This window comes from Plectropomus leopardus, chromosome 3 (genome assembly GCF_008729295.1).
Source record: "Plectropomus leopardus isolate mb chromosome 3, YSFRI_Pleo_2.0, whole genome shotgun sequence".
NCBI lineage: Eukaryota > Metazoa > Chordata > Actinopteri > Perciformes > Serranidae > Plectropomus > Plectropomus leopardus.
The window spans coordinates 21,012,587-21,038,728 of NC_056465.1; the positions used below are offsets into that span (position 1 = coordinate 21,012,587).

The window sequence follows — 26,142 nt, forward strand, 5'->3', positions numbered from 1 at the left end:
TACCGGCTCATAACTGCAGTCTCCAGCTGAGGAAACACTGGCTCCTGCTGCCAGTGAATGGAGAGGGCAGGTTAGAGTCACTGCCGGGCAAGCGACAGTCAAACATCCCCAGGTTTAAAAGGATCCTCCTCTGCGCGCCACATCTTCATAACATAGTCGCGCACAGTATTAAAGCAGCGTGCGCGGGTTAGCTAGCTAGCTTTACTGAGGCAGCTAAGCTAAAAACAACAGCACGGCTAACGGCTCCACACCTCCACGGAGGAAGTCCTCAGGGCGGCCTGCTGAAGAACACCGCTGCCGCCGGTGTAACCGAGCGTCCTGGGTTCACCTAACTGGTTAACTAATAAAACAATAAACGGGACGGACGACGGTGTGACAGCTCCAACGGCAACTGTTGCCCATTCACACAAGCATGAGCCCTCAAAAGAGTGGAAGTTCCCCCCATTACTTTGTTTCCTAATATAAGGCAACTCCAGAGGGACACACATAAGGGCCTCCAGAGCAACAGTCTACAGTAAAGTTAGATACTTCCGACCGTTAATGTAGGCCTAATTAGAACAGCGGCGAAGCGGAGTGATACATGAGGAGTTAAAGGTCCCTTATAACCAAGTTGCTTGGTCGGAACTAACTGCTGTATACTACATAATAACTTCCAGATTCTGCTACAACATTTGTGATTGTTACTCCATTTTTATTTTTGCTTTTTTCTCTTTAAATTTTGTTCCACCTCTTTGAAATCATAAATAAAATGATAGATGGATGGACAATAACAAGAAGCTGGTGTTAATTAACATTAAAAATAACCATTTTTCCAGAGCTAACTAATCTGCAAAGAAGGGCCAGATGTCTGAATGTGATAATAGTTGAAATAGTGAGGACCAAAAGCTGATCTTATACAAACTACACAGGCAGTTTGCATCTTCTTTGGTCCTCATTTCAGGTGCTTTCCATTGATTAAAGTAGGCGCCCATTTTCTTCTCAGACAGTTTGGGTTGTTGTTTTTTTATTTAAACTTATTTCTACAAATTTATGTGAATGTCCTAATACTGTACTTTTTTGTTTGCAAAAGGAAGTCAGCCAGGATTTGTATTCTTGGTTAGAAGCTTTTTATTGGTTACAATAACTCATGGCAACATATCAGTATCACCAAGCCACTGTACAAATACAAAAAAAAGGTCTGGTGTGAAAAAGACTATAAAAATTATTCCATAACAAGTGATTATAATTTCACACAATAGCACTGTAAGAGAATTATCATGGCACCAAGTCCCTGGTCTTTACTGGCTTAAAACATAAAACAATAAATAAAACCAAAACCAAATGTCAGAACAGTAGGTTGTAGAGTCAAAGGGCAGTGCATTACTTTGTGATGGTGCTGCAGTGGTGATCGTGTGACAATCAGTTCAAATGGTGCGGTGTCACTGAATCAGAAACTTTAAATGTCTCAAATCCAGACACTAGATTTGGAGCGTTGTGCAAATGCAGTCATTGAAATACTGCAGCGGTGACATTTTCACATCTGCTCTTTGAAGATGGCACTGTGGGTGACACATGACAACTTAGACTGATCGCCAAACAAATAGTGCCAAACATATCAGTCCAATGATTCAAGGAAGTCACAAATGTTGGTACTTCAGACAATACACCGATGAAGCTGATTCAGCAGCTCCGTATCTGCTGTATACTAAAGATAAACTGGAGGAGACTTCAGGTAAATACAACAATAATGTGAAATTAAATGAAGTCAAGCACCTTTTTTTAATAATGAGTGAACTGCACAGGCACGTAGAAGTGTTGCTATTCCAGGATCCAGCTGCTAATAATGCTGAATTACACACAGAGCGAAAACGATGGTTGCCTGCTGAATATCTCTGTCAGTAATACACACTTTCCCCTTTTTCAGCTGTTAAAGGCAATGGTGTATTTTTTTTTTTTTTTCAATTTTACACAGATCATAATGTCATGAACGGGGTGGGTTTATTGGAATAGTTTGATATTTTGGGAAATACACTTATTTGTTTTTTGGAGGAGAGTTATGGAAGATACCATTTTTATGTCTGTCTGTTAAATTACTTAAAAGGCTACTGCTAACTGCCAGCTAGCTTAGCTTATCATGAAGACTGGAAACAGGGAAACGGCTGGCCTGGTATTGTCCAACAGTAACAATGTCTGCGCGTCAACATCTCTGAGCTCACTGATTAATTAACACAAAATATCTACTTCTCAATATGTATGGAAGCTGAGAGGGGCCATTCTTGCATTTTTTTTTCGTCCTGATATTCGAAGATCAAAAGTAAATTATCATTTCAGATCAATTTAGTTTATGTGTTTTATGTTAACTTTTAAACCACTTTAATTTTTTTAATTCTCATTTTTAATTTTTGTAAAGCGCTTTGTAACAGTTTTACAAAGCACTATATAAAAAGTTTATTATTATTACTACTACAATTTTATTGAGAAAACAAAAAGCCAATTTCTCAAGGTAACAAAATATTTTTTTTTACAAGAAAAAAGTTGGTTTTGCGTCGTCACAGGATGCAAATAACAGCTCACTTGACTGCATATAATTATCTTAGAGAAAAGCTGTTTTACAGTGATACATTTGTGTTGTCCCTGGAAGTCTGACTTTTTTCCTCTTGAGAATCGACATAAATTTACTGTCATTCTGAGAAAAAAGGCTTTGTCATCTTGCGATAACTGCATTTTAAAAAAACATTTGCAAGCATACTGTTCTCAGCTTCCATGTAGACACACAAAGTGTAATAAATGATAATTCTCCATTAACAGAGTGGGTATGTACCCGATCAATTGCCAGGCAACCAATGGAGATTCAACAAAATTAGTGCTATCAGCCAACAAATAGTTCAGCGTTTTTACACTGTTTTTTTTTTCTTTTAACAAATGAGATATAATATGTTAAGTGGTGAGCTTCAGATAGAGCCAGGCTAGCTCTTTCCCTCAGTTTCCAGTCTTTGTGCTAAGCTAAGCTAACAGGCTGCTGGGTTTAGCCTCATATCTAACAGATAGATATAAGGAGTGATGTGTTTCCTCTAATCAAACCTCCAGAAAGCTAACGTCTGCTGTCTGAGATAGAAACTTTAATAACACTTTGGGATACAAAAACCATCTTAAGAGATATAAGCAGTCCACCGGGTTGTCAGACTGACTGAGTATAAAATGTGATACCGACGTGACTTAAATTGATGGATATGGAGAAGGCTGGCACTTGAGTAAAGTGAGCAACTTTTTTTTTTTTGTCACAATGACTAGTTTTCAGTTCACAGCTCAGGGTCTGTGGATAACATTGGCACAAATAAGGAAGTAACACTTAGATCTATATGTTATCCACATACATCAGCAAATAAACCCCACTGTCCCGCCCCTCCCCCCACACACACCTCAACACTGATATGCAATACATATCACATCCTACACACCTCAAAGATATTCTCAGGCTAAAAACTAAAACTGTTATTTTAAACATTCTCTCAAAATGGATTCATTAATGCAAAGCTGGGTAGAAGCAGCTAAAACATTTTAAAAATAAAAAAAAAGTTACTGGAATCACAGTATGCAAAAGAGGGGTTTCATTGTTATCTGAACCTAAATAAATACTACAAACTGTACGGTAGTAGTAGAAAGCAGAACTGTATAAAAAGTGATGTAAAACTTGATCTAAGAAGCAGAGTGGAGCTGCATGTGGTCGTGGTGGTTTTCCATAAGCATGCTTTTTAGTGTTCACTAGTATCAGAATGTGCTTCTATTGGGAAAAGAAAAATAATTAGCAATCTCTTTCTTATTGAAATGAATAGTCAGAGGAAAACATTACTGTAGTCAATGCTAGTATTACCTTCTATTATGAACGGTATCGTAAGGCAGAATGGAGACACAATAGTGCCGCATCTCACAGGAGCACAAACCCTCTGTTATCCAGCCCATGTGGGTCAAATGTTTATATTCAGAGATAGGCACCTGAGACAGCTGATGGATAGGTCCAACTCACATACATTACGTGTATTGTCTTTTTTTTTTTTTTTTAAATTAAGCCTTTAGAAGAACCAAAATAATTGAAGATGTGTGATGAGAAAATAAAATCAGAGATAGCACTTCTATGGGTAAATAAGTCACATGTGCTCAATGGTTTACATTTGTACTACAGTTTGTGAGTGCAGGTCTAGATCTCTCTACTACGTGTACATTTCTGTCTACCAAGTGTACTTTCTTCACAAGCAATATTTAACAGTTCATAACATGTTTTTGGTGAGGAAAAAACTGTTAATCCCTTTAAAAAAAAAAGTTTCTTTTTTTTCCTTTTTTTTTTTTTTTTTACAGGCTTGTGGTGGCACTGGTGTGATTTTGCAGCGGCTAACATGATTTCAGTTCCATGCAGTCACTCAGTTCACACGTTGTTGATGACAAAAAGGACTCTTCACTTAGAAATTTTTAAAAAAAGGATAAAAATGACACGGCGAGCTCTGACAGACGTCTTTCTCTCTTCCCGTTTTCTCATGTCTTCAGAGGCCGTCGACAGAGTTACCGCCGTCCTTTATGGTCCTTTAAATATTTTCATGGAACGCTCATCTATTTGTCCATACAGGCCTCAGCACCATTACAGGCTCAGGGAGGACACGTCTCTTTTTGCGATGTCCTTTTCTTCATCAGCATCATTTTTTTGCGGACAACTTGAGATGCTCGTCTCAGCTCTAAAGGAGATGTGTAGATTCTATAGGCCACAGGAGATATTATGATGCAAAACCTCTATTTAGGACTGCTATATTAATAAAATCCCACAGTTGCTAATTTGCATGGAATGGATGTCGTCGTCTTCAGATACTCAGCATAAGATGATTTAAAAACCACAGTTTGTGTGAGAAGAGACCAAGGCAGGGCCTCCAGTTAAATAAAGTTTCTATTTTAGCCTTAATTCACCAGTTTCTACTTTGGAGCTGAAGCTGAATCCAGACTAAAAACTTAAAAACACAGGCTTTGAAGCGCTCTCTCTAATCATTATCACAGCTGTGTGGCGGTTTCCTTCCAAATGAAAAGACAGTGTTGAGGAATGCCAGGGGTCGTGTTTAAACAAAAACAAAATGCCATCTTTCACATGAACTTGTAGATACAGGATGCAGGTCCGCTGTCTGTTACCATTACACAAACATATAAATACAAACGAGGAAAGTGAGTTTAGCATGGCCAAATTATATTTTCCAAACTGTTTTGTTTACTTTCTAAATCCTTTTGTTGCTGGATGAGTGGGCTTAACTAAATCAGCAAGCACCAAAATTATTAGAAATGATAGGAAACATTTTAGGTAAAATTGTAATATGCTGCTGTATCTAAACACTCACACAGGATAAAATAAGTGTTTCTGGCATTATGTTGTGTAGTAATGTGAATATGTACATTTAAAATAAAACATAAACCCCCCCAAATCATAAAAAAAACAAGGGTGGGAAATAAACTACAAAAATATATACATACACATTATATATGCATATATGATGCATATATACACACATAATGCTATACATATATACTGTCTTTATATATACATTTACATATTACACACCGACGCTCATCTTGTTTGTTGTTAGTCACGGTAAGATGCCTTTTATCGCGCCCGAGAGAAGAATTGGTTTAAGGGCAAAATCTTCTATTTTTTTTCCTTCAGTTTTTCATTACTTATGTCTTCTTTTTCATTAATGAACTCTACTGAAAGGTTCTTATCTCTGTGTAATAGCTGGGTGAAAAAAAAAACTACACTTGGAAAGGTACAAAGAGTTGGTACTTTCTCACAGGTGGGCAGGTCACCAGCAGAGAGGAGAACTGGGGGGCGGGGGTGTGAGTTGAGAGGATTTCGGCTGACACAGTGTGCACCCCTCAGGTCCGGCCCAGCAGATGAGTTGGGATATGTGAGTTGGGGTTGCGGGGAGGAAGTTGGCAGGCAGTGATTGAGTACAAGAGGGAAGAGGTTTGTTTAGTTCCAGATCCGGAGGAAACTGTCCCAGGAGCCGGTGGCCACAGCCATGCCGTCTTCTGTCACCCCTAAGCAGCTCACTCTGTTGTCGTGACCCGCCAGCACACCTGGAGGGAAAGAAAACAAATCAGAGGGTGTTGACAATAATCTGCAACCCAAAGCCAAAGTCAAGGATATTCAAACATGACATTATTAAAGGGGAAACAGACAACTGGCTTTGGTTGTTTGTTTTTTTTCTTCGCCCTTTGCCCTTCAAAATTATGATAAAGGTTAAAATATTAGATTTTTTATCTTTATCTATCTTTATTTTTATTTTTTAACTTATGTTTTATTTATCTATTTTTAGCTATCATTATCAATACATTATTAGTTATTCTGATGTACACCGGCTGACACACCTACACATAATTTTTTTATTTAAAAAAGAAATGACCTCAATACATGAGCAATTTAATAAGTAAGTTGCGTAATATGACATGCTATTTCCTATGCCAAACTTTTGTTGTTATATCGGCTTTTAAAAATCCTCTATCTGTCGACCTCTATCACACACAGACCATTATGTTCCATTTCAACCTGCTACTCATCTACATCTGCAGACTGACTGACAGACAGACGGACAGAGAGACAGATTTGTCCTCAAAGAGGAAATACTTTTCCACAGCAGGTGCATACTAAGTACAGATAGGCAAGACAGACAGAACACATTTCCAGAGTTAATACACAAGAGACAAAAATGGATTATATACGACACACCACTGACTGAAATTCCATAACAAAAAAGAGGAGGTTACTTATTAAGAGCTCATGGCGGAGGGAACAAAGCTCTTACTGAAACAGGCCCTGTTGCACATGTCTCTACTGACGTCAAGAAGGAACGGCGATGGAGTGGATGATCTGAATCTTGGGTGATAGTGAGTGCTTCTAGGATGAAACTAATCCATTGGTCAATTTATCGATGAGCTGATTTACAGAAAAATAACTGGCAACTATTTTGATTATCAGTTAATAAATCTGATTTAAATGTTTCAATTTCGGTTCAAATTTTTCTGTTCGAGTTCAATGGCCTAAAATCTAGGAATTTGCACCGTTTTTTCTCTCGTCACTGAACAAGAAAACAAGAAAGCTGGCTTATCTGTCACCAAAAAAAAAAAAAAAATGAATAAATACATGACCAAATTTAAGACCTCATTTACCTGCACGTTCGCCTTTCAGAGTGTCCCAGACATTGCAGTTGAAGTCATCGTAGCCGGCCAGGAGCAGTCGGCCACTCTTGGAGAAAGACACAGAGGTGATACCGCAGATGATGTTGTCGTGGCTGTACATCATCAGCTCCTGGTCGGCACGCAGGTCAAACAGCCTACAGGTGGCATCATCTGAGCCTGTGCCAAAGGCATTCCCATTGGGGAAAAACTACAGGAGAAGAAAAATCAAATTGAGGCAGAAGTCAAGACATGTTGTAAATCATCACATTATGTTTTGGAAACAAAATTAACATAAAATTAACATAAAAGAGATTTTTTTTAGTGGGCTTCAGCCTTTTCCAAGATTTATTACCAATGTCAGGTTGAAACACCCAACCTCCACAACACAGTAGTATTTTCTTAGTTGACAGTGAAACAATTTCAAATTCTATTTATTTTCTATATTGCTAATAACAGCAACAGCAGTGTGCAAGCATCCTAAATAAATAAATAAATAAGATGTTGCTTCGCCGTCAACTAAGATACTACTATGTTGTTGTGGAGGTTGGGTGTTTCAACCTGACATTGGTAATAAATCTTGGAAAAGGCTGAAGCCCACTAAAAAAAATCTCTTTTATGTTAATGCGACTGGGGGTACTGAGGGGCGTGGTGGAGCGGGATATTCTGAGATCAGTCGCGTCAGTGGTGTCTTCGTGGTACTGCGCGTAGTAATAGTGGAGTCATGGGTGGTGCGCTAGAGGTTGGGACGCGGTTCTGCGGAGGGATCTGTGGTACAAGCGCTATACTCAGTTCATGATTGTGAGAGAGTATCATTGGTTCTGTCTGTGTTATACAAATCATAGTTACAGAATTTAGGTACACGTCATATCGTGATGTGATAAGTTGTATATCTTATCGGGACGTCTACGATCTAAGTTGGCCTTTCATCTGTAGTTCTATTAGTCTTCACGTGTATGGCCTTTTGCAGATATTTAGATCGAGTGGCACTCTATACTTATTAGATCACACCGCATATTACGTCACCACCGTTGACGATAGGATACATTGAGGGTGATCATTTTTCTGAGAGTTCTATCTTCTATAACACACTGTTGCGCGATATGTTATTTATACGTCTAGTTTCTGGGCAAGATATAATGAGAGTTCATCAGCAAGCGACAGGGAGGTCGGCAGTGGTGGTGTGCACCTTACACACTCAACAGCTATGGCTCACGTTGGGGAGGGGAGAGAGCGTCAATACAACAATCTCTGTTTCGAGGCCTGATCATGATAAAACTACTGATATACAAGAACAGTACCGAGACTTCTCTCTTCACAACAGACACTGCGAATAAAAGAAATTCAAAAATTGCTGCTACATCACTAGTCTTATCATATTGTCTAAGCAAGCACATCAGATAAACACAATCTTAACACACATAGAAATTCTGAGCAACAACTAAATAATCTCACTCTATAGTAGACTTATCCATTCAGACACACTACAGAAGCGAGGATCAACAGATACAACTAAAGACGTGAAACGACGTGGAATGTTGAGGTTTGATGCTCCGATGCCGGCGACGTTAGGTCTTCTCTCGCATCTCAAAAACTAGAACTAAGAGAGTCGGTGAGACCGTGTCTATATTTCTTATTTCCTAGCTCAGCATACATGCCGTGTTCCGAATAACTCTGAGATCTATCTCACCAGTTTTGCTTCTAATCACAGAAAATTCAATGACATCATAGACTTATCTGATCACTATAGAGCGGAGCTAGTCTAGGTCTATTATACTTATATATATATATATATATATATATGATAAGTGAAGTAGATCTATATAATTCTGTTACTCAATAAGGCTCTTAACAGTGTAGTGAAAAAGAAGAATTAAACAAATTAATTAATTACGGGTCTACGATATGGCCCTTAATCTATATCACAGCATTTCAGGGTATTAATTTTTTTTTCCAGTTTCAAGAACATATAATTGCAACAAAAAATTGTTATAGTTCTATATGACAACAGAAACATAACAGTTGGCTTTTAAACGTTCACTGAAAACTAAACAAAAATGATCTCTCAGTTCTATATCAAGCAAACAACAACAGTAACTCAGTGACATTCAGATTCTGTATAAAATATAAATAGTGCAGCAACAAAAAAATCAAACATAAATGCACAAATTAAATCAATAGGTGATTTCCTTCGCCTTTGGAAAAATCCAAAAAGACTGAGTTGGGTTTTTTTCCATGCTCTGCCATTTCTCATAACAGTATGCATAACAGTACGATGTCATAATGTCAATGTGTCTGAATATTGTCAATGTCGCAGGTTTTTAAAAAAAAAATCATATTAAAACTATATCGGTATTATCATGAATGATATGATATGGCACACCCCTAGTATCAAGTACAAACCATAAAAACATGAGACTTTAAAAAGGTGCATTATTAAATTTACAACTTGCAATTTTCAAGAGTCAAGCGATACAGAATCATAATCCTTTACACTCTTCATTGATGCAGTGTTTGTGAAGTTCCTGTACTCACCGTGACGGCGTTGATGTCAGACACATGACCAGTGAAGGATTGCCTGCACATGCCATCACGGATGTCCCACAGCTTGGAGGTGGCGTCACAGGCTCCTGACACAAAGGTCTTGTAGTCGGGGCTCAGAGACAAACTCATCACGTCCCCTGTGTGGCCAGTGAAGTTGGTGGCCTGCTGGCCTGTCTCTATGTCCCACAATGCACTGCAAGAAGGGAGGTAGCGGTAAGGTATGAGGGTCAGAAAAGAGAAATACCACCGGCACTCATAAGACTTTACTTATTTATTCAGGGCAAATGTGGACACAAATGCGTTTCAGCTAACAAGCCGTCTTCAGCGGGACAAACCAAAAGGAATGACAGATGATGTATAAAACAGGTCAGACTCAAACACTATCTGACTGAGCAATACATAATTAATTGATACGAACTATCTCTGCATGGATGAACCGCAAAATCATACCCTGTCACACAAAAGGAGGAGTGTCCATGATAACTGAGAGAAAAACCAGCAGCTGTTAGCCAAGGCTGAGGTGTTTGAAAAAACAGGACAGGACTAGAAAAACATAGCGAAAGTAAACGGCTACAGAAACATAAATAAATGAATGCTTGTAAACAACGGTAAATGTATAGCCTAATAAGAAACAAATCACTTTTAAGTGGAGTCTTCTGAGTGCTGGTGGTATTTCTCTTTTCTGATTTTCACCTCTGCTGTGCACCTTATTAACAGTGTCAAATATATTCTGGAGTTATGTGCACTGCTATTTTTCCTCATAAGGTATGAGGGTCCCCTAAGAAAATAAATGCATGTAAGATATACTAGCTCCTATACTGACATAATTTTTGCTAATTATTCCAGATTTAGAGCCATTATTGAATTATTTTTTATGCATGTATCTTTAAAAACCTGCATAGAATTATGACTCTGTATGAGTGAAAATGGGTCTGCTGTATGTATCTACTCTAATGTATTAAAGCTATAGATGAAGAGACCAGAGCTGAGCAGAGTGTTTTTGTAAAATTCACACCAAGGTCATTCCACAGCAGCAACATGAGGCTAAAATAGTGACAGAGAGAGGATGGGTATTGTACAGAAATGCTCGACATATTTATATATAGTTCTGGAGCATCTTCAGTTTAATATGTGGCATGGAAACATGGAAACATTATTTCTGTCTGAGCTTTAATTCCTTTAAATCATTGCTCACCAGGTGGTGTCTCCGGAGCTGGTCAGTATCTGGTTGTCATCCAAGAAACGACAACAGGACAGGTAACCTGGAGACAAACAGGGGTTCCACATCAGCTGAGGAGTGCTCTGCCCTGCTTTGTCAGCACCCTTAAGCAAGGCACTTCTCACTTTAAAGTGCCTCTCCAGACATGTTTTCAAGTATAATTATACTAATGTTAGCATTTTGTTTAACAAGGTTTTCCCACATATTTTGACAAAACTATGAAAAGGGGCCAGAGGTATATCAACTCTTTCTCCCTCTTTATGAAATTTTCTTGCAGTAGATTTCACTCTCAAGATTCAAGAAGGTTTACTGTCTTTCCAAAACATGAGGATCATGAAAGGGAATTAAACTAAGTACTGAGGACCAGTTAAGCAACAACAAATTGGGACACTAAAATCTAAAACCAGCAGAAACAAACAAATAAAACAATAGTGCATGGATAAAAACAGTACAAATTTAAAAGTGCACATGCATTTGCACCTGTGGCCTTTCAAGCAGTAACTTGCATTTTGTTTGTGCCCAAGTAGCTGACCCCACCCCCAAATTACATGCTGTGATTTTAAATAAAAATAAATAGAGAAATGGGCATGTTTCTCCAGCACTGTAACCCTGTGGTAGAAAACACTCATCCCTCTCTCTCCCCCTTTCACGCTTAAGGTGTCCTGTCCTGAAAAAGGCAAAAAGCCCCCAAAAATAATCTTTAAAAAACAAACTACCAAAAAAAGGCTGTCAAGTGAGACAAATTAAATGTACTGTAAGCAAAGTTCTGCCATACATTTTTAGTGAAATTTACTTTTTCCTCCTCAAAATTGCATGCTTACATTGTGCTGAATACATTACAGGGAAAGATAAAACCCACACACTGATCTATGTTAGTAAAATAAACAATTAAACAGATGTTTGCACCACGAGAGATACCATAAATAAGTGTGAAAACATGGGATCCAGTGAAAAAAAAACAACAGTCTGTGTAGCTTTCCAATGTTTGACTCACTGAAGAAAACAGCCAGTATATAAATATCTATTACACTACACTAAGTGAATATTTATGCCTCAAATATTGAATACAACAGGCATTCTGGAGTGCTGACCTCGGGTCAGGACATGATAAAAAAAGTGACTTTCAAAGTTCATTAATACAGAAATAACGAGCAAGATGCTCAGAGTTGGTTGTCCTGTTGAGTCCATTGAGTGGCTCATTATAAGTATTAATCCTTGGCTGGCCCTGTGCCTACCTGTGTGTCCGGGTAGCTCTCGGGTGACGCGCACGTTGCCCTCACGGGTCTTCAGGCTGTATATGGAGCAAATGTTGTCCAGGCCTCCGCAGGCCACATAGTTCCCAGAGGGGGCGTAGGCGCACGTCATCACCCAGGAAGAACGCAGTGGGATGGCATGCATCTGGGGACAAAGAGAGGAATTTCTTTATTAAATATTATGAAAAGGATGTAATGTTGAGCTTTAAGGTCAACAAATGCTTAAAGGCCTTTGAGGTTAATGTGTTTTAATCAAAAATGCTGAGCGATACTTTTAAGTCATCTGCTGACAAAACTCTGCCATTTCCTCTGCACGTCAGAGAAACAAGGATTTATTCTTCCATTTGTCTGGTCGGCACTTGTTGCAAAGCATGTCAATGATTAACTTGGTAACAATTACTTCATTATACAAAAGAAGACAACAGAACTTAAAATTTTAATGCAAGAGCATGCCACAGAACAGCCCGGGATGGTTTGTTTTTGTGGTTTGGAAATCAAAACATTAGTATTAGCAGTGTTTTTACACATACGTTCAGATGGTATAGTTGCTGAATAAAAATTAAGGCAAAAGGGAACTGTAGTTAAAAAATTTTTTTTAAAAAGAATGTGGCGTACAGAGAAGGGTAAAACTGGCAATAAAGCAATTACTCCCCGAATCCCATTTAGCTCACAAATTAATTAATAGTTATCCAACATTATTCATTATGCATCAACATTAATTTTAATCAATTATTCTCAGACAAGGACATTTAAGCTTAGTGATGGTTTTATGACTCGGATTCACTCTAATCTTTTGTCAGTCATCAGTAGTCCAGCGCTACTGAAACACATTATATGCGACCATATGTCTACGCCAGCAAGATGTCAAAAATTCAATTGCCATATATGCCAAAGGAAACAGGCATATCACAAATATACAGCGAGCTTGGCAAATCACTTATAACAGTTAGTAACAGCTATGCCCTTTTTGCCAAACTCTTTCTTTTCCAGGTACTATTGCTAATGTTACTGCAACCTGCATGCTAACAAAGTGGCTAATTGTCATGTTATTTTAGGTGCATTGACTGAAAACTGATGTGTTAAAAAATGAGGACTTATGTCTTCGCCTATCGTACCCCCGGCCCCCAACAACATATCTGCATAGGGAGACATTTAGAGAGCACTCCTGATGGTGGAAAAGATGCTGCAAGCTCACCTGCATGCATAAGCATAAGCATGCACCTACAATGTTTGTGAAATCACTCTCACTGCCAGAGGAGGGAGACAAAAGTTACACACTCCAGCTTTAACTAATTACATACATCAATTACTTTCACCCTTTTACTGGACAGATTCATTTCATTAATATGTAAAGAATCCCTAGACATCCACAGAGCGGTCACCTGAATGGTGGCAACATATTGACAGCAGCATCGTGTTTAAGAGAGCCAGTGCATAAATTATAGTGTGTACTCTTAAAAGAACATCTGGTCGTCTTGTCGAGAGGAGAATCAGTGCAGCCTGTCGGCAGCTGCACAATGCCGATGGCAGAAAACTACATGAATTGTAACTGTTCTTGCACATATTATACATTCTATCTTACTAATGTATCTGTTGTACATTGTAGCATCACACACATATTTTATATCCATAACTTAACACTCTAGTTTGATTTTATTTGCTCTATAATTGTAATTTTATATAGTAGTTTTACACATGACATGGTAGCATAAGGCAAAGTTTTACTTATTTTTTTTATTTCATACAATCATGACAATTCCCGTTTTTTTGTTGTTGATTACAAAAAAGTTATAGTAATGCACTCTTGATACGATTTAATCTGTTTTGAACCAGCACTGCCTCAGTACCCCTCTGTCTGTTGCTGTTTTTCTCCTTTTTAAACTGGAAAGGCATATTTATACACACTCAGCATATTCTACATATTTATAATTTGAATTATTCACATACTAGTGCAAATTGTTTCTGATTATGAATGTGTTTATATTTTTATACACTTCAATAATCAGCACATTATACATACATTTAAATATTCACATACAAGTGCGAATTATTTCTTCTACTACTGTATTTATATTTTATATTTTACATGCTCTGTACTGGTACTAATTTATACTTTACAGCAACTATAACAACCCCCCCCCATTACCAATAATCTTACCTTATTTGTCGTGTAGCTGTCCCAGATGATTAGCTTCCCATCTTGCGAGGCACTGACAAGTAACCTGGAAACAAGTTAAAAACAGCAGCATGACACACGGTTCACACTTTTAAAAAACCCAACATGATCTAAGGTGCATGCACCTGGAACATTAAAAGCAATGACAGACAGCAGCCACCTAACAGAATACTGTGCTATACTGTCTAATGAAGGTGCTCTGTTAAAAAGCATTCAGTGTGAGCTCCCTACTCTTCTCTCCCAGTCCCCATTTCCATCCATCTTCCCTCTTCCTTCCCCCCCTGGTGGAAGTCTCCTCATCCAGGGAAGCCACTTTTAATGTCCCACTCCATGTAATATTCATTACCCCAGTTATGCAAAAGTCCCTACTGTCGGGCGGGAGGTGGACGCCTGAGGGGTTGGGAAAGCAGTAGAAAGAAGCTGGGGTGGGGCAAAAAGAAGGGAGAGCGAAAAAAGGAAGGCAGAGAAGATGGTGAAGTAGAAACAGTTGGTAAAGAGTGAGAACTATAAGGTGGTGCAGATGCATAAACAGCTGGAACCCCTCCCTCCCTTCCTGACTGGGTGTTTCCATCTCTCCAGGGACAGGAAGTGGTTTAACGGTGCTACGCTACAATTAAGAGGAGAGTCATCACGCTCAAATGTCAGTCGCTGTATACAAAATAAACACTGGCCTCCTGCAGGGTCACCCAAAGGGTGCTAGGCACACACACACCCACACACACATGCACACTTGACAGAATAATCACAATTGAACAGCTTATGCATCATCAGCTGCACATAACACCAGGAGGGTTTGCTGGTAAAAAAACAGATGAAACTGATTTGTCTTAATGGAGCTACTTTTTGGCTACACCATCTTCCAGTTCATTTCCTACAGATTGAAAAGAGTGTACTGCATGCATACTATTGAGAAATTATTGTTGGTGCTCATAATTGCAGCAAACAGTTAAAAAAGCAGTTTGTAAGTTTTAAATTTAAATTCAAGCAGCCACAGTTGCAGTCAACTGTGGACTCATTGATTAATTTTGAATCATCCTGACATTTGGAAAATTGTCAAAATCTTACAAACTGCATCTTTAAGGAAATATTAAATAAGCTGTGGTGGCTGCCTGTCTTTGTGCCTGAGTTATATCATTACTGTGCTCATAGTGAGGGCGTTAAACAGTGCTAGCACTTAGACAGATGTATAGTAGTAGTGGAGGTGGCAGTAGTGACAGTCAATTATGGTGGTATTAGTCATATTAGTAGAATAGTAGTAGTAGTAGTAACAGTGGTTGTGGTACTGGTAGTAATAAAGCCCCACACCTGGGACTGCCGTCACTGCCCCAGTGCATTGCATTGGGAGACAGATGGACAGAGAGAAAGATAAATAGTGACACAGACTTAATAAACACAGAAAGAAAAAATACCAGTCATAAATGCCATTAGGACCTCAAAGATTTTAGTCAGTTTTACCAGTGTATATTAGAAGTTAAAGTTGCAATTTGTTTCCGATATATATAAAGCTTTGTTACACTGATAGCCTAGACAATGACAGTTAAGTTGGTGGTATTACTTAGGAATTGCTACTAATGTCAAAATGTGAGCAGATTGGTCAAATTTCCAAGACAGAGATTAAGCCAATGCCAGACTGGTGATTTTATTGTAAAATTCCTCCACAGTGGCTGGAGGTGTGTCCATGCATGCCTGCAAAGGAAAACCTGCAGACTGTCAGTGACACTTTATTGCCCATCCCTGGCATACTGAAGATCCTGACAGTTATAGCTGTAGTGTTAACAGTCACCATGCTCTTACTGGCAGTCTGGAAATTCAACAGTCTCTTAGCAGCACTAACTAAGGAAAACATGACCTCCAAAGTTTGTACAATTCTAATAAAAACAAAAAAGAAAACGGGCTTAACTATGGTGATTATTATTATTATTAATAATATTATTATCAACTGTATCAGGTCCAATCAATGCAATTTTTAAATGATCTTGATCGGTTATTTTGAGCATGTGCCCATTCCAATCTTTTCATTATGTCCGCTGTCACACTTTTTTTTTTTTCATTTTCAACTTAAGCTTCTACACCACTTTAAGTGGAATGAAATTTTTGTTGTTCATTTTTAGTGAACTAGTTTTACTATAATGCTGTAATAAGCAGAATTGTATCATTTAGGCTAAATTAAATTAAATTATAAAGTACAGATTGTCTGTTGTTTACAAAATTTATGGCCCCCTTCAAGAACCCTGATAAAAACACAAATCTGAGCAAGAAGACAAAAACCTCAGAGGTATAGAAAGGTTAACTTCATATATTGTTCTTAAAAATAGAATAATAATTTTACTGTCTGTAGAATAAATATGCTACCTGGAGTCACTCCCCCAGTGCATTGCATAGATCTTGGCCAGGTGGCCCCTGAGAGTGCGTCGCGTCCGCATTTGTATCCGGCCCACTGAGTCCAGACCAGCTGTGATCTGCCAAAACACAGGAAGAAGTGTCAGCAGTGTCACCACAGGCTCACACACACTTATCACCACAAAAACACACACAACTGGACAGTGGACTCAAGCTGAGGCAGCAAAAACAGGCAACCTGTGGAGCTCATATTGGAGGATTTATATGAATTCTGTGACAACATATGTTTTTAAATGCTGACAGACTGAGGAAAATCTAGCTGGTTTTCACAGGCGAGATTGTCTTCTCAAGTCTGCAAACTCTACTAATTTAAAAGATGCATTTATCATGGTTCGGGCCATTTCAAATAACTTGAAATGTCTTGAACACTTCCTCCACGTGCAAAACATGGTGATTGTTGCCACAAGGATTGTTTCTGGTGCTAATTGTTTTTACTATAACTTGAATTCATATTTTATATTTTTACATACTTTGTGCTGGTACATCTTTCTACTTTCTATAATTCGCTATGCCTGGCATCAGAGCAACTGAAACAAACCACAATTTTATCTCTGGCTCAATAAAGTATTTCTGATTCTGATATGCAAACAGCTACAGAAAATGTGTTTGCCGTCAAGTTTCATTACCTGGAAGGTTATTCATGGGAGAAATATTTTTTTAAAACAACTAAATTCCATGACTTTTCCAAAACACCAAGGATTTTACAAATTATATGACTTCCAGGCCTGGACAACAAGTTTGTGGAATTCTGTGACTTTCCCAGATTTTCAAAGACTGTGGGAACACTTTCTGTATGTAAAGAGGAAATCTTACCTGTGACAGAGTGGAGTCACTGCAGGCTTTCCTGGCATCCTGCAACAACACAAAAAAAACCTTTATAATCATGTTTACCACTTCAGCTTATTCTGTCACTGCACCACTTAACGTAACACGCAATTACTGCTCTGACAAACACAATAATAAAGAAACAAAAAGACAACCTTAGATAAATAAATGGCAAAAATTACTACTCAAGTGTCTAAACATGTGCCACAAGTTAATTGCTAATCACAGAAACTAAATTTCTCAGTGATCACAGAACAATCACACAGCAGCAACTGACATTTATATGTTAGTTCCCACAATACAATTCCTGCCCGAGCATGGAGGTGGCTGATTGAAAAGTTATATGTCGAGTGCGTCACTGCCTCATCTAAAACTCTTGTGTGAGTCACAGCTTGCAGTGAACCGACAGTGGCATACATGTGACGTACAAGCACGAGTACATCAACACACACACACACACACACACACACACACACACACACACACACACAAGTCAACATAAACAAACACATGCACACAAAATGTTGCTGTACCCGGATTTGATTGCGTAGTTGCTCGGCTTCCTGCCGCAACTGTTCAAGCTCGCTCATTGTCCCCCTGTGAAGTGTTCAGGCCACACTCCGCTCCAAATACCGACTGGGCTGGGAAAACACGTGCCTGCACGCACACACGCACACACACTCACACACTCACACACACTCTCACACACACTCACGCTTTGCCAGCTGACACCTGCAAGACAGAGAGACAGAAATACTATGAGTTCAACAGGCAGACGGAGAGTGACGAATGAGAAGACTTCCATCAGACAAACATAGGTATCCTGTATCGGTTAAGACCAAAGGAGGGTGCTGCAGAGGGTGGGGCTGGGTGGGGGCCTGGAGGGTGGCCTGGCTCTTCAAACACCCCCAGTCTGGTTCAAAAGGCCATCTGAGCCAGGCTCTGACCTTTACCGACTCAATCAGCCCTTTGTGTTGTTGCATTGCGCTGTTTGCTCGACCCGCCCCAAAGAGCCCCGAATGTAAGCGTGTGTGTGTTGTGGGCAGATCTGAATGGCTTATTAGACAACACATCAGAATAAGGAAGAGAACATATGTGCATATATTCATCCATGTGTGTGTTATAAGCATAAGATAAATGCGTGTCTAGGTTAGGTATATCCTATCTGTCTGATCTTGCATTCATGTGTGTGTGTGTGTGTGTGTGTGTGTGTGTGTGTGTGTGTGCACGCACGCACGTGCGAGTTGCCACTTCCTTTACCTTGGGGAGCCTGAATGTGGGTCACAAAGCACTTAGACACTCCTTAGAAATGTTTGGACCGCGCCCCCCAACCCCCCTCTCCTCATTTTTTTCCAGCCTGTTTTACAGTCTGCTGTCCAGAAGTCTAACCCTCCGAGATTAAATTTTCAGTTCCATTTTCTATAATTCAACAATTACACAGAGTCCAGCCCTTCCTCTCCACAGGAAATCATGTCAATGTAAAGAGGAGGTTGTTTGTGCTGTATCTTCATTTTTGCAGAACCATTGGGGCACAGTTACTTATTCACCACAAAAGAAAATCTGATAAGCAAATGAGTAACTAAGACAATGGCTTGATGCCACACTGCAACAACTGCATTTACCACAAATGTGTGGAAAGCTACTCTTTTAAATGATCTATTCTTCTGGTTTTGGCCATTGTGCCTCTGCTCTACTAACACAGGAGAGGATGGTTTGGACTGCTCATCGAGGACTCTTGTCTCAGCCAAGGAGGTCTTTGACAGTAACGAGGCATCAGAGGCAGCAAGCATTGCAATGCTTTCAGCTGCCCGGGAGTGACGTCACTCTCTCCTCCAGCTGACGCAACCCCCCTGTTGAGGGGCTCTCAGCGTCAGCTCGCCTGTGATGTGGTGCTGCTCTATGACTGCCATGGATCTATTATACTGTATGAAATCTGCCACGTCACACAGGGCGCCTTGTGGACTACCAAAACACCCGATATGACCTTCTGCACTCGGCTAAATATTTTCAATCAATGTTTTTAGCCTGAAGCTTGTGTGGTGAAAGGCAACAGAGCACACGAATGACATGAGGTGGAAAATAACACAGGTATGATGGGACGTGACGTAAAATGTGAAGCGCTGGGGTGCTTTTGCAATCACTTTGGATAATACTAACAGCTCTGAGTTTAGGCATGCCATGGTTGCGATTTGAAGGAGTGCATCATGAATTGTCTTGTTCACATGTGGATAAAATAGTCATTTCAAAACCTGCCACTTATTACTGCTGTAGTAACTAACCACACATCAGCCACAGCCAAAAGAAGCTGACATGCAGACAAATTGTCGCTATTAAAAAGGATTACATAAAGATTACCTGTAACCATTTATATTTAGGGTTCCCAGACATTTTCATGAGCACAGTTTCAAATACTTTCTATTACTTTTCAACAATCCTTCTATTTCATTGACAGCTCTTTGTCTTTTTTTATTTTTAAAGAAAAATTCCAAACCCATAGTTTTCTTAAAAATAACAAAAAAATTCATATAAAATCCAAAATGTTTTTAAGTTTTCTATAAAAATAGCCAGATTTCAATTTTAAAAAAACAGCTGTAAAATAAAATAAATACAGCATAAAGCCATTTTAAGTTGTATGCTCTCCTCTAGGTCAAAAGTGCTTAAAAAATGATTTGACATGCCGAGTGAGCATACATTAAGGGAGAGTTGTAACGCGGGGAGAAGACGAAACTTCTGTGATGAACAAATTACCAAAACACCGTCCCATCGATCCATATTAAACCTACTTATGTTACATTAACATAATTTAATTAATTACACACAACAACTTTCCATGATTCTTCCAAAACTTTTTAATAGTTCCATCACTTTTCAAGGCCTGGAAAATGTGATTGTGAAATTCCATGACTTATCTAGGTTTTCCATCACTGTGGGAACCCTGTATAGTCATAGAACTGGTATCTTTTTTCAAGATTTGTATAACTGGAGTCATGCAGACAACCAGTCGGGCCAACGCAGGCCCAGAGCATGGCACAGAATCAGGGTGACAAAGGCAGAGCTGTGTGTTGTAGCTGCCCATTGTTTAGTATGAGGCTGCCAGCTACAGTAGATAGTTCTGCTTGGCACCATTGCAGGTGGGTCTCTGAGACGTCCATGAGGGGCTATAACTGCTGCAGCCCTTCTGACACCACCCAACCAACAAGCCAACCATTTAACCAACATATTCAGCCTCATGCCGGATCTCCCAGCCGCAAGCAGGAGAGTCTAGCCAATAAAAAAATTACAAGTACCAATACCAGTAGCCCAAAAGTAGTGCACAGACTGCACTTAGGCACTTTTCACTGTGAGGGAAACCGCAGACTCAATGTCCTGACCGAATGGATTTTGTGCAACCTGCACAAATATAAAACTTCACCATGATGAAAAATGGTAAACACATCAATTTAATAAATAAAAATCCAAATCTCTTTATTACTACTGCTCAAATTCACTAATGCCTGTATCGCCCATTGAACTGAGGCAGAGTCAAGTGCCACCACTCTCTTATTTGATGTACTATGATGTGTTTGAAGTTGTTAGAAGAATTGCTCAAAACAGCTACAATTTCATATCTTTCAGCTTTTCAAATATGAATCGTTGCCGGTTTTCCTGATCTTTTCTAATAGTACACTGATTATCTTTATCAAGCAATTAATGAAAAAAATTCAAGAAATAATTGGAAGATAAATTGATATTGACAATAATAATTAGCTGCAGCCCTTTATATGTAAGAATAGCATGTTTTTTAGATGTTGCTAATTGTTTTTAAGAAATATTTTGACAACGTGTAGTTCAGCTGTCGATATGTTAATAGCTGCTGTTGCACAGATCATAATTCAGTTGTAATCCAAGCTAACAGTAAAAATGATTTTATTACATCGGCACGCAACCTTTCACTTTCATTTTTATACCACTCAGGGAGAAGAGAGACACACGGAGAGATCTCCTTAACTTCTCCATAGTAAGATCATTGTCAGTCACAAGTAACTATAGTCTCTGGTTCCCATAATGAAGTTTGCTCACAATATATTTGTTACAGGGGACACTGTAGCTTCAGTGTGTGTCCCTGCTGACTCAGTTTATGTTCAGCAGGACAAATACAACTACAGGACAGTAAATGCTTTAAGTACAGAAGTGTTTCAATTCACAATATATCATAACACTCATCAGCATGTTTTGTACTGAGCTTAAATTGTAAATGAGACGTTCTGCTCCCCCTGGGTCACATACAGTAGAGAGTCGGTCACATCTGCCTCAATCGTGAACAAATACTAGTGAAGAGAGCAGCAGGAGGTGCAGGCAGCGCAGCTGCACCCACAGCCACAGGGGCCCAACAACATGAAATGGCCAGGAAGTTAAGGAATTAACATTATGAAAAGCTGGGTTTAATCATATTATTGCACGGTAGTCCTTTGTGAGCACTTAATACCAGTGTTTTACAGTAGGATCTATAAATTGGGCACAGGTATTCGTATTGTAAGCCTCTGAATTTTGATTTTTTACGAGATTTATGCACTTTCTGTACATATTCAGACATTTTGCTTCCTTAAGAGTATTTGAATGACTTGAATATTTTAGTGTTTAGATCCTCTTTTCTTAAATATATGATCTTTTTAAATTGTATAAATGTGTCATCTAAAGGCTTAAGTTCAACCAACACTAAGCTCTTTCCTTCTTTTTCTTTTTTTGAACCTCATGACTTTTATGCATTTTTGATTGATATAATTTAAATATGTATAGAAAGATGGAGGACACTGGATATGCTTATGCAGTTTAAATTTTGTCAAGCATCCTTCAAAAGAAAAGTAACCATTCACCTATGACTGATCGCACCCTCACTGTTTCTATCTTGAGAGCCAATTTCAGGAGCCATGAGTGTCTGTACTGGTTCGGCAGGAAACTCATTACTGCTCGGCGTGTGAAAGTGAGAACCGGACGCAGCAGGACAGCTCCACCAGGTGTAAACTTGTTCAGGTAACCCACTGACTATTCCAAACATCCACAGAATGGAGGAAATACCTGGTGAGATTCCAGTAAAGGTGAGGCCACATGTTTTTCTTCTCATCAGCTGACACACGTTCATATTATATCTTAAATGCATCGTAATAACAACACTTGATTTTGCTCATTATTGACAGAAGTGGCAGGGATAAAGTGAATGAATGTGTGATGACTGTTTAACCTACTTTGATCACAGGTTTTACCACACCTACACCACACAGTTACAGGATTACTAATGCAGTCAAACATCATTCCTAATCAAAATTACAGTAGTCCAATTAAGTAGAAACAGTTTTTGCTGAAATGGGGCCTAATCGACATCCATAATCTGAAGTGAGCCATGACACTTTTACCTGAAATTTAGAGAATTCTTGCTTATAAATAATGGGGGTCCCGTCATAAAATATGCTGGTTGTTATTTTGCTTTAATGCCAGGTTGCTTTCTCTGAGGTGTGGCATTTTGGGTTTGGCTGAACAAAAAGGAAAATGTAGAGCTTGAAGTAGCAGTATAGTGGAGCTAGGTGGTATGGCTTAAATCATTTTACTAATATGTGATAAAACATATACAAAGCCACATAAAATATTCAATTAATGCCTAATGCAATGAGCTTTGCTCCACTTTTTGGCTCTAAATACATGTAAAACAAAAAATTCAGTTATTTATTTTGTTAGTTTTCGATTCCTATTAGTTCAGAATCATTGATTTTGAGAGCTGAATATTACAGAAGACATGATACAATAATATAATTGCGATAGGATTCACATTAAAGTCCACACATTTTTATATTGACATAGTGAATATTTTGATTGCTCATCCCTTTGGAGTACAGTATATTGTCTTTCACTTTCCAGATAACTGTAAAAATGTTTTCTCTGTTGTCTTTTCCTGGCTATAGGGATCCAATCAACTATTGTTTATCAATTTGTCTGATCAATTTTTTCCATTTTATTTCCATTTTTCTGGGGTATTTTTTTCCACACAACCTAGTGTTATGTCTTCAAACTGCTTGTCTTGCCCATATATTAAATTTACAATGATATAAGACTAAAAAACAGGTTTTACTGACTGTAACACATTAGATCGGTGGTCCAAACTGGTGGGTTGTGGAACATGTCAACTTTGTAAAAAAAAAAAAAAAGCACACACTTTTTTTTGAAGTACAGTGAATTTCCAGCACGCAGCTTTTATTCTGAAGTGCCATTTCTAGTTATTCTTGCAATATGTTTTATTCCTTTGTGTTCTGAGCCAACAATTTGTTTACATTTTGTGAAATCAAATTGAGTATGTGTTAATTTATCTAATGAGTGGACCTTGAACCAGTGACCAGGAGAAACCTGGATCCCCTGGCTGGACCACTTGGGAACCACTGCATTAGATGACATAACTTAATTTGACTATTTTAAATTATAAGTGTATTGAATGATTGCCCATCATACCATTTACATTTTCATTTAACATATTCAATCAATCATCACATTATGCACTTTTGATTTTTATTAGAATAGGCCATTATGTTAGAGCACCATATCAAAACTACCAAAACCTGCAGGTATATGGAATAACCATCCCTAAGTGATGGCACAATTGAATTCTCTCCCTACAAATATTATAAAGTGTATTAGGTTTTCTCAGTTTAAAATCAATGTTTAAAAATGGTTAAAGAACAGACAGACCTGTTGTCATTATTGTCCAATAATGCCTCTGTGTCTGTCCTACAAGTGCATGTATTTAAAAAGGTTGTGTGGCGTTTTAATTTTTACAGTTATTTGTATTTGTTAATGTCATGTTAAATTGCCTTTTTTATGTGTCATAGGGACAACTAATGAAAATTACCTTTGTGCTATATCTGATGCAATTGTACCCTCCCTGTTTTACATAAACCAGTAAATGAAATAAACTGAAATGACATAAGATGCAGATTAGTAACATGCATGTATACTTTTACAAACTGTAGCTTCATACTGTATATTATATATCACAGCCTGTCGGATCTGATTTATTATATACAGATGTCAACGGCAAAGACAGGAAATCATTAGCTTCGTCATATGGAAACACAGGTTGCAGATAAAATCAACGTTTATTCGCCGTCTTTTGCAAATGATTTGAATTGAGATACATTTCTGACATAAGCAACAAATTGCATGAGCCTCGCGCCCCGTCACGCTACCAGTTGCCGCTCGGATGAAGGCGGACTGGCATGTATATTTAATGGAAAAAGGAAAAAAAGCTACGCAGGGTGTCGTGCAACCACAAATGATAAAGCTGATGTATGAAATGGCAATAGATAAATAGGTGCCACTGGTGAAAGGTTTACCACTATAGTTCCGCGCGACAGTCGTTTGACAGCCAGTTAAAAAGGCCGCGTTTGGATAGCAGTGAATTCTCAGCTTTGCTTAGAGAAGGAAAAAAAACAGCATTGAGGCAACAGTAGTCTGGGAACAGTTATGTCAATAGATACACTGCTGCTCAAACACCGTCAGTATTACAACCCATAGCCATTTTTGCGTCTCCCCTTCATCTAACACAAATTAAACTCGCCGTGAGCAAAGCAGGAAATAGCCCAAAAGCCTCCAAAATATCAAGACAAGACTACACGTCCCTTACCTGAAACGGGCTTTTTTGGCTCTGTCCGTGCTTCCAGTCCGAGTCACGCCGATCCGTTTTCACACGACAACCATGGTCCCAGCTGTGGGCGAAATCGTTAAGGCAGATGTGTTAATTTTAAGACAGTTTAATCGGTTTAAACGGCCAGGGGTGAGCGCGACTCGGGTCGGATTAGACTAAAAATTTTCACCAAGCAAACTAATCACCACACCCATGAAAGTGGGAACATGGCAACAGCCTACGCTGAGGGGTGCGCGGTGGTGAATAGATCCATCATTTGTCATTTTTTAATCAATGTAACAGGTTTTAAAAGAATACTTTTGATATATCTCATCATATATAACACAATATTCCGAAACAATTGTTTATAACATTTTATTATAGCTTGGGAAAATATTTGAAATGGGTTGTGTAACCTGCGAGCGAAATGGTATCGTCCGGCAGCCCCCTCAACAAAAAGGAACCGAATGGGATACAGGAAACAAATATTAGACCTATAAAGCCTGTTGTAGTAGTAGTAGTAGTAGTAGTAGTAGTGATAGTAGTGATTCAAATGGACTTCACCTCAAGTTTGCAAATACACGTTTTGGTTAAAAAAAAAAAATCCACTCTTTGAGATACACATTTGCTATGGCAACCTTTTATTGACTACTTAGAGAATCTTATGATTGAATAATGGCCTCCCTATTTGCACCACACTAGTGTTATAATAGCTCATGTCACTATGGCTAATACTATCCTGTCTCACATCCCCCAGTTTTTGTATGAATCATTATGTGCAAATTTACTTTATTGTCTGTTAATTTATTTTTTAGTTATTTGTGATGTAAATGGGTGTTTTTGTACTGCCAAATTTAGATAATACACTGAATACACCAGTAGAGTTGTAAATCTACTGTAT

General features: G+C 38.6%; 1 protein-coding gene across 1 annotated transcript; it reads right to left on the reverse strand.

Annotated features, from left to right (window-relative positions):
• Positions 1-5,496: 5,496 nt before the first annotated feature.
• Positions 5,497-25,429, reverse strand: LOC121966258 (guanine nucleotide-binding protein subunit beta-4). Its single transcript, XM_042516370.1, has 10 exons — positions 25,242-25,429; positions 18,130-18,328; positions 17,585-17,623; positions 16,724-16,830; positions 14,354-14,417; positions 12,178-12,340; positions 10,919-10,985; positions 9,715-9,916; positions 7,174-7,390; positions 5,497-6,084 (listed from the first exon to the last, which is right to left on the reverse strand). The coding sequence occupies exons 2-10, from the start codon at positions 18,184-18,186 to the stop codon at positions 5,978-5,980; spliced, it is 1,023 nt and encodes a 340-aa protein (XP_042372304.1). The 5' UTR covers positions 18,187-18,328; positions 25,242-25,429; the 3' UTR covers positions 5,497-5,977.
• Between the last annotated feature and the right edge of the window lie 713 nt (positions 25,430-26,142).

Excerpts from the sequence above, each read along its gene's own strand:
- LOC121966258 (XM_042516370.1), bottom strand. The coding sequence starts at position 18,186 with ATGAGCGAGCTTGAACAGTTGCGGCAGGAAGCCGAGCAACTACGCAAT. Across the intron at positions 16,831-17,584 it reads GTGACTCCACTCTGTCACAG|ATCACAGCTGGTCTGGACTC; the intron begins GTAAGATTTCCT and ends GTGTTTTGGCAG. Across the intron at positions 14,418-16,723 it reads CACTGGGGGAGTGACTCCAG|GTTACTTGTCAGTGCCTCGC; the intron begins GTAGCATATTTA and ends ACTTGTTTCCAG.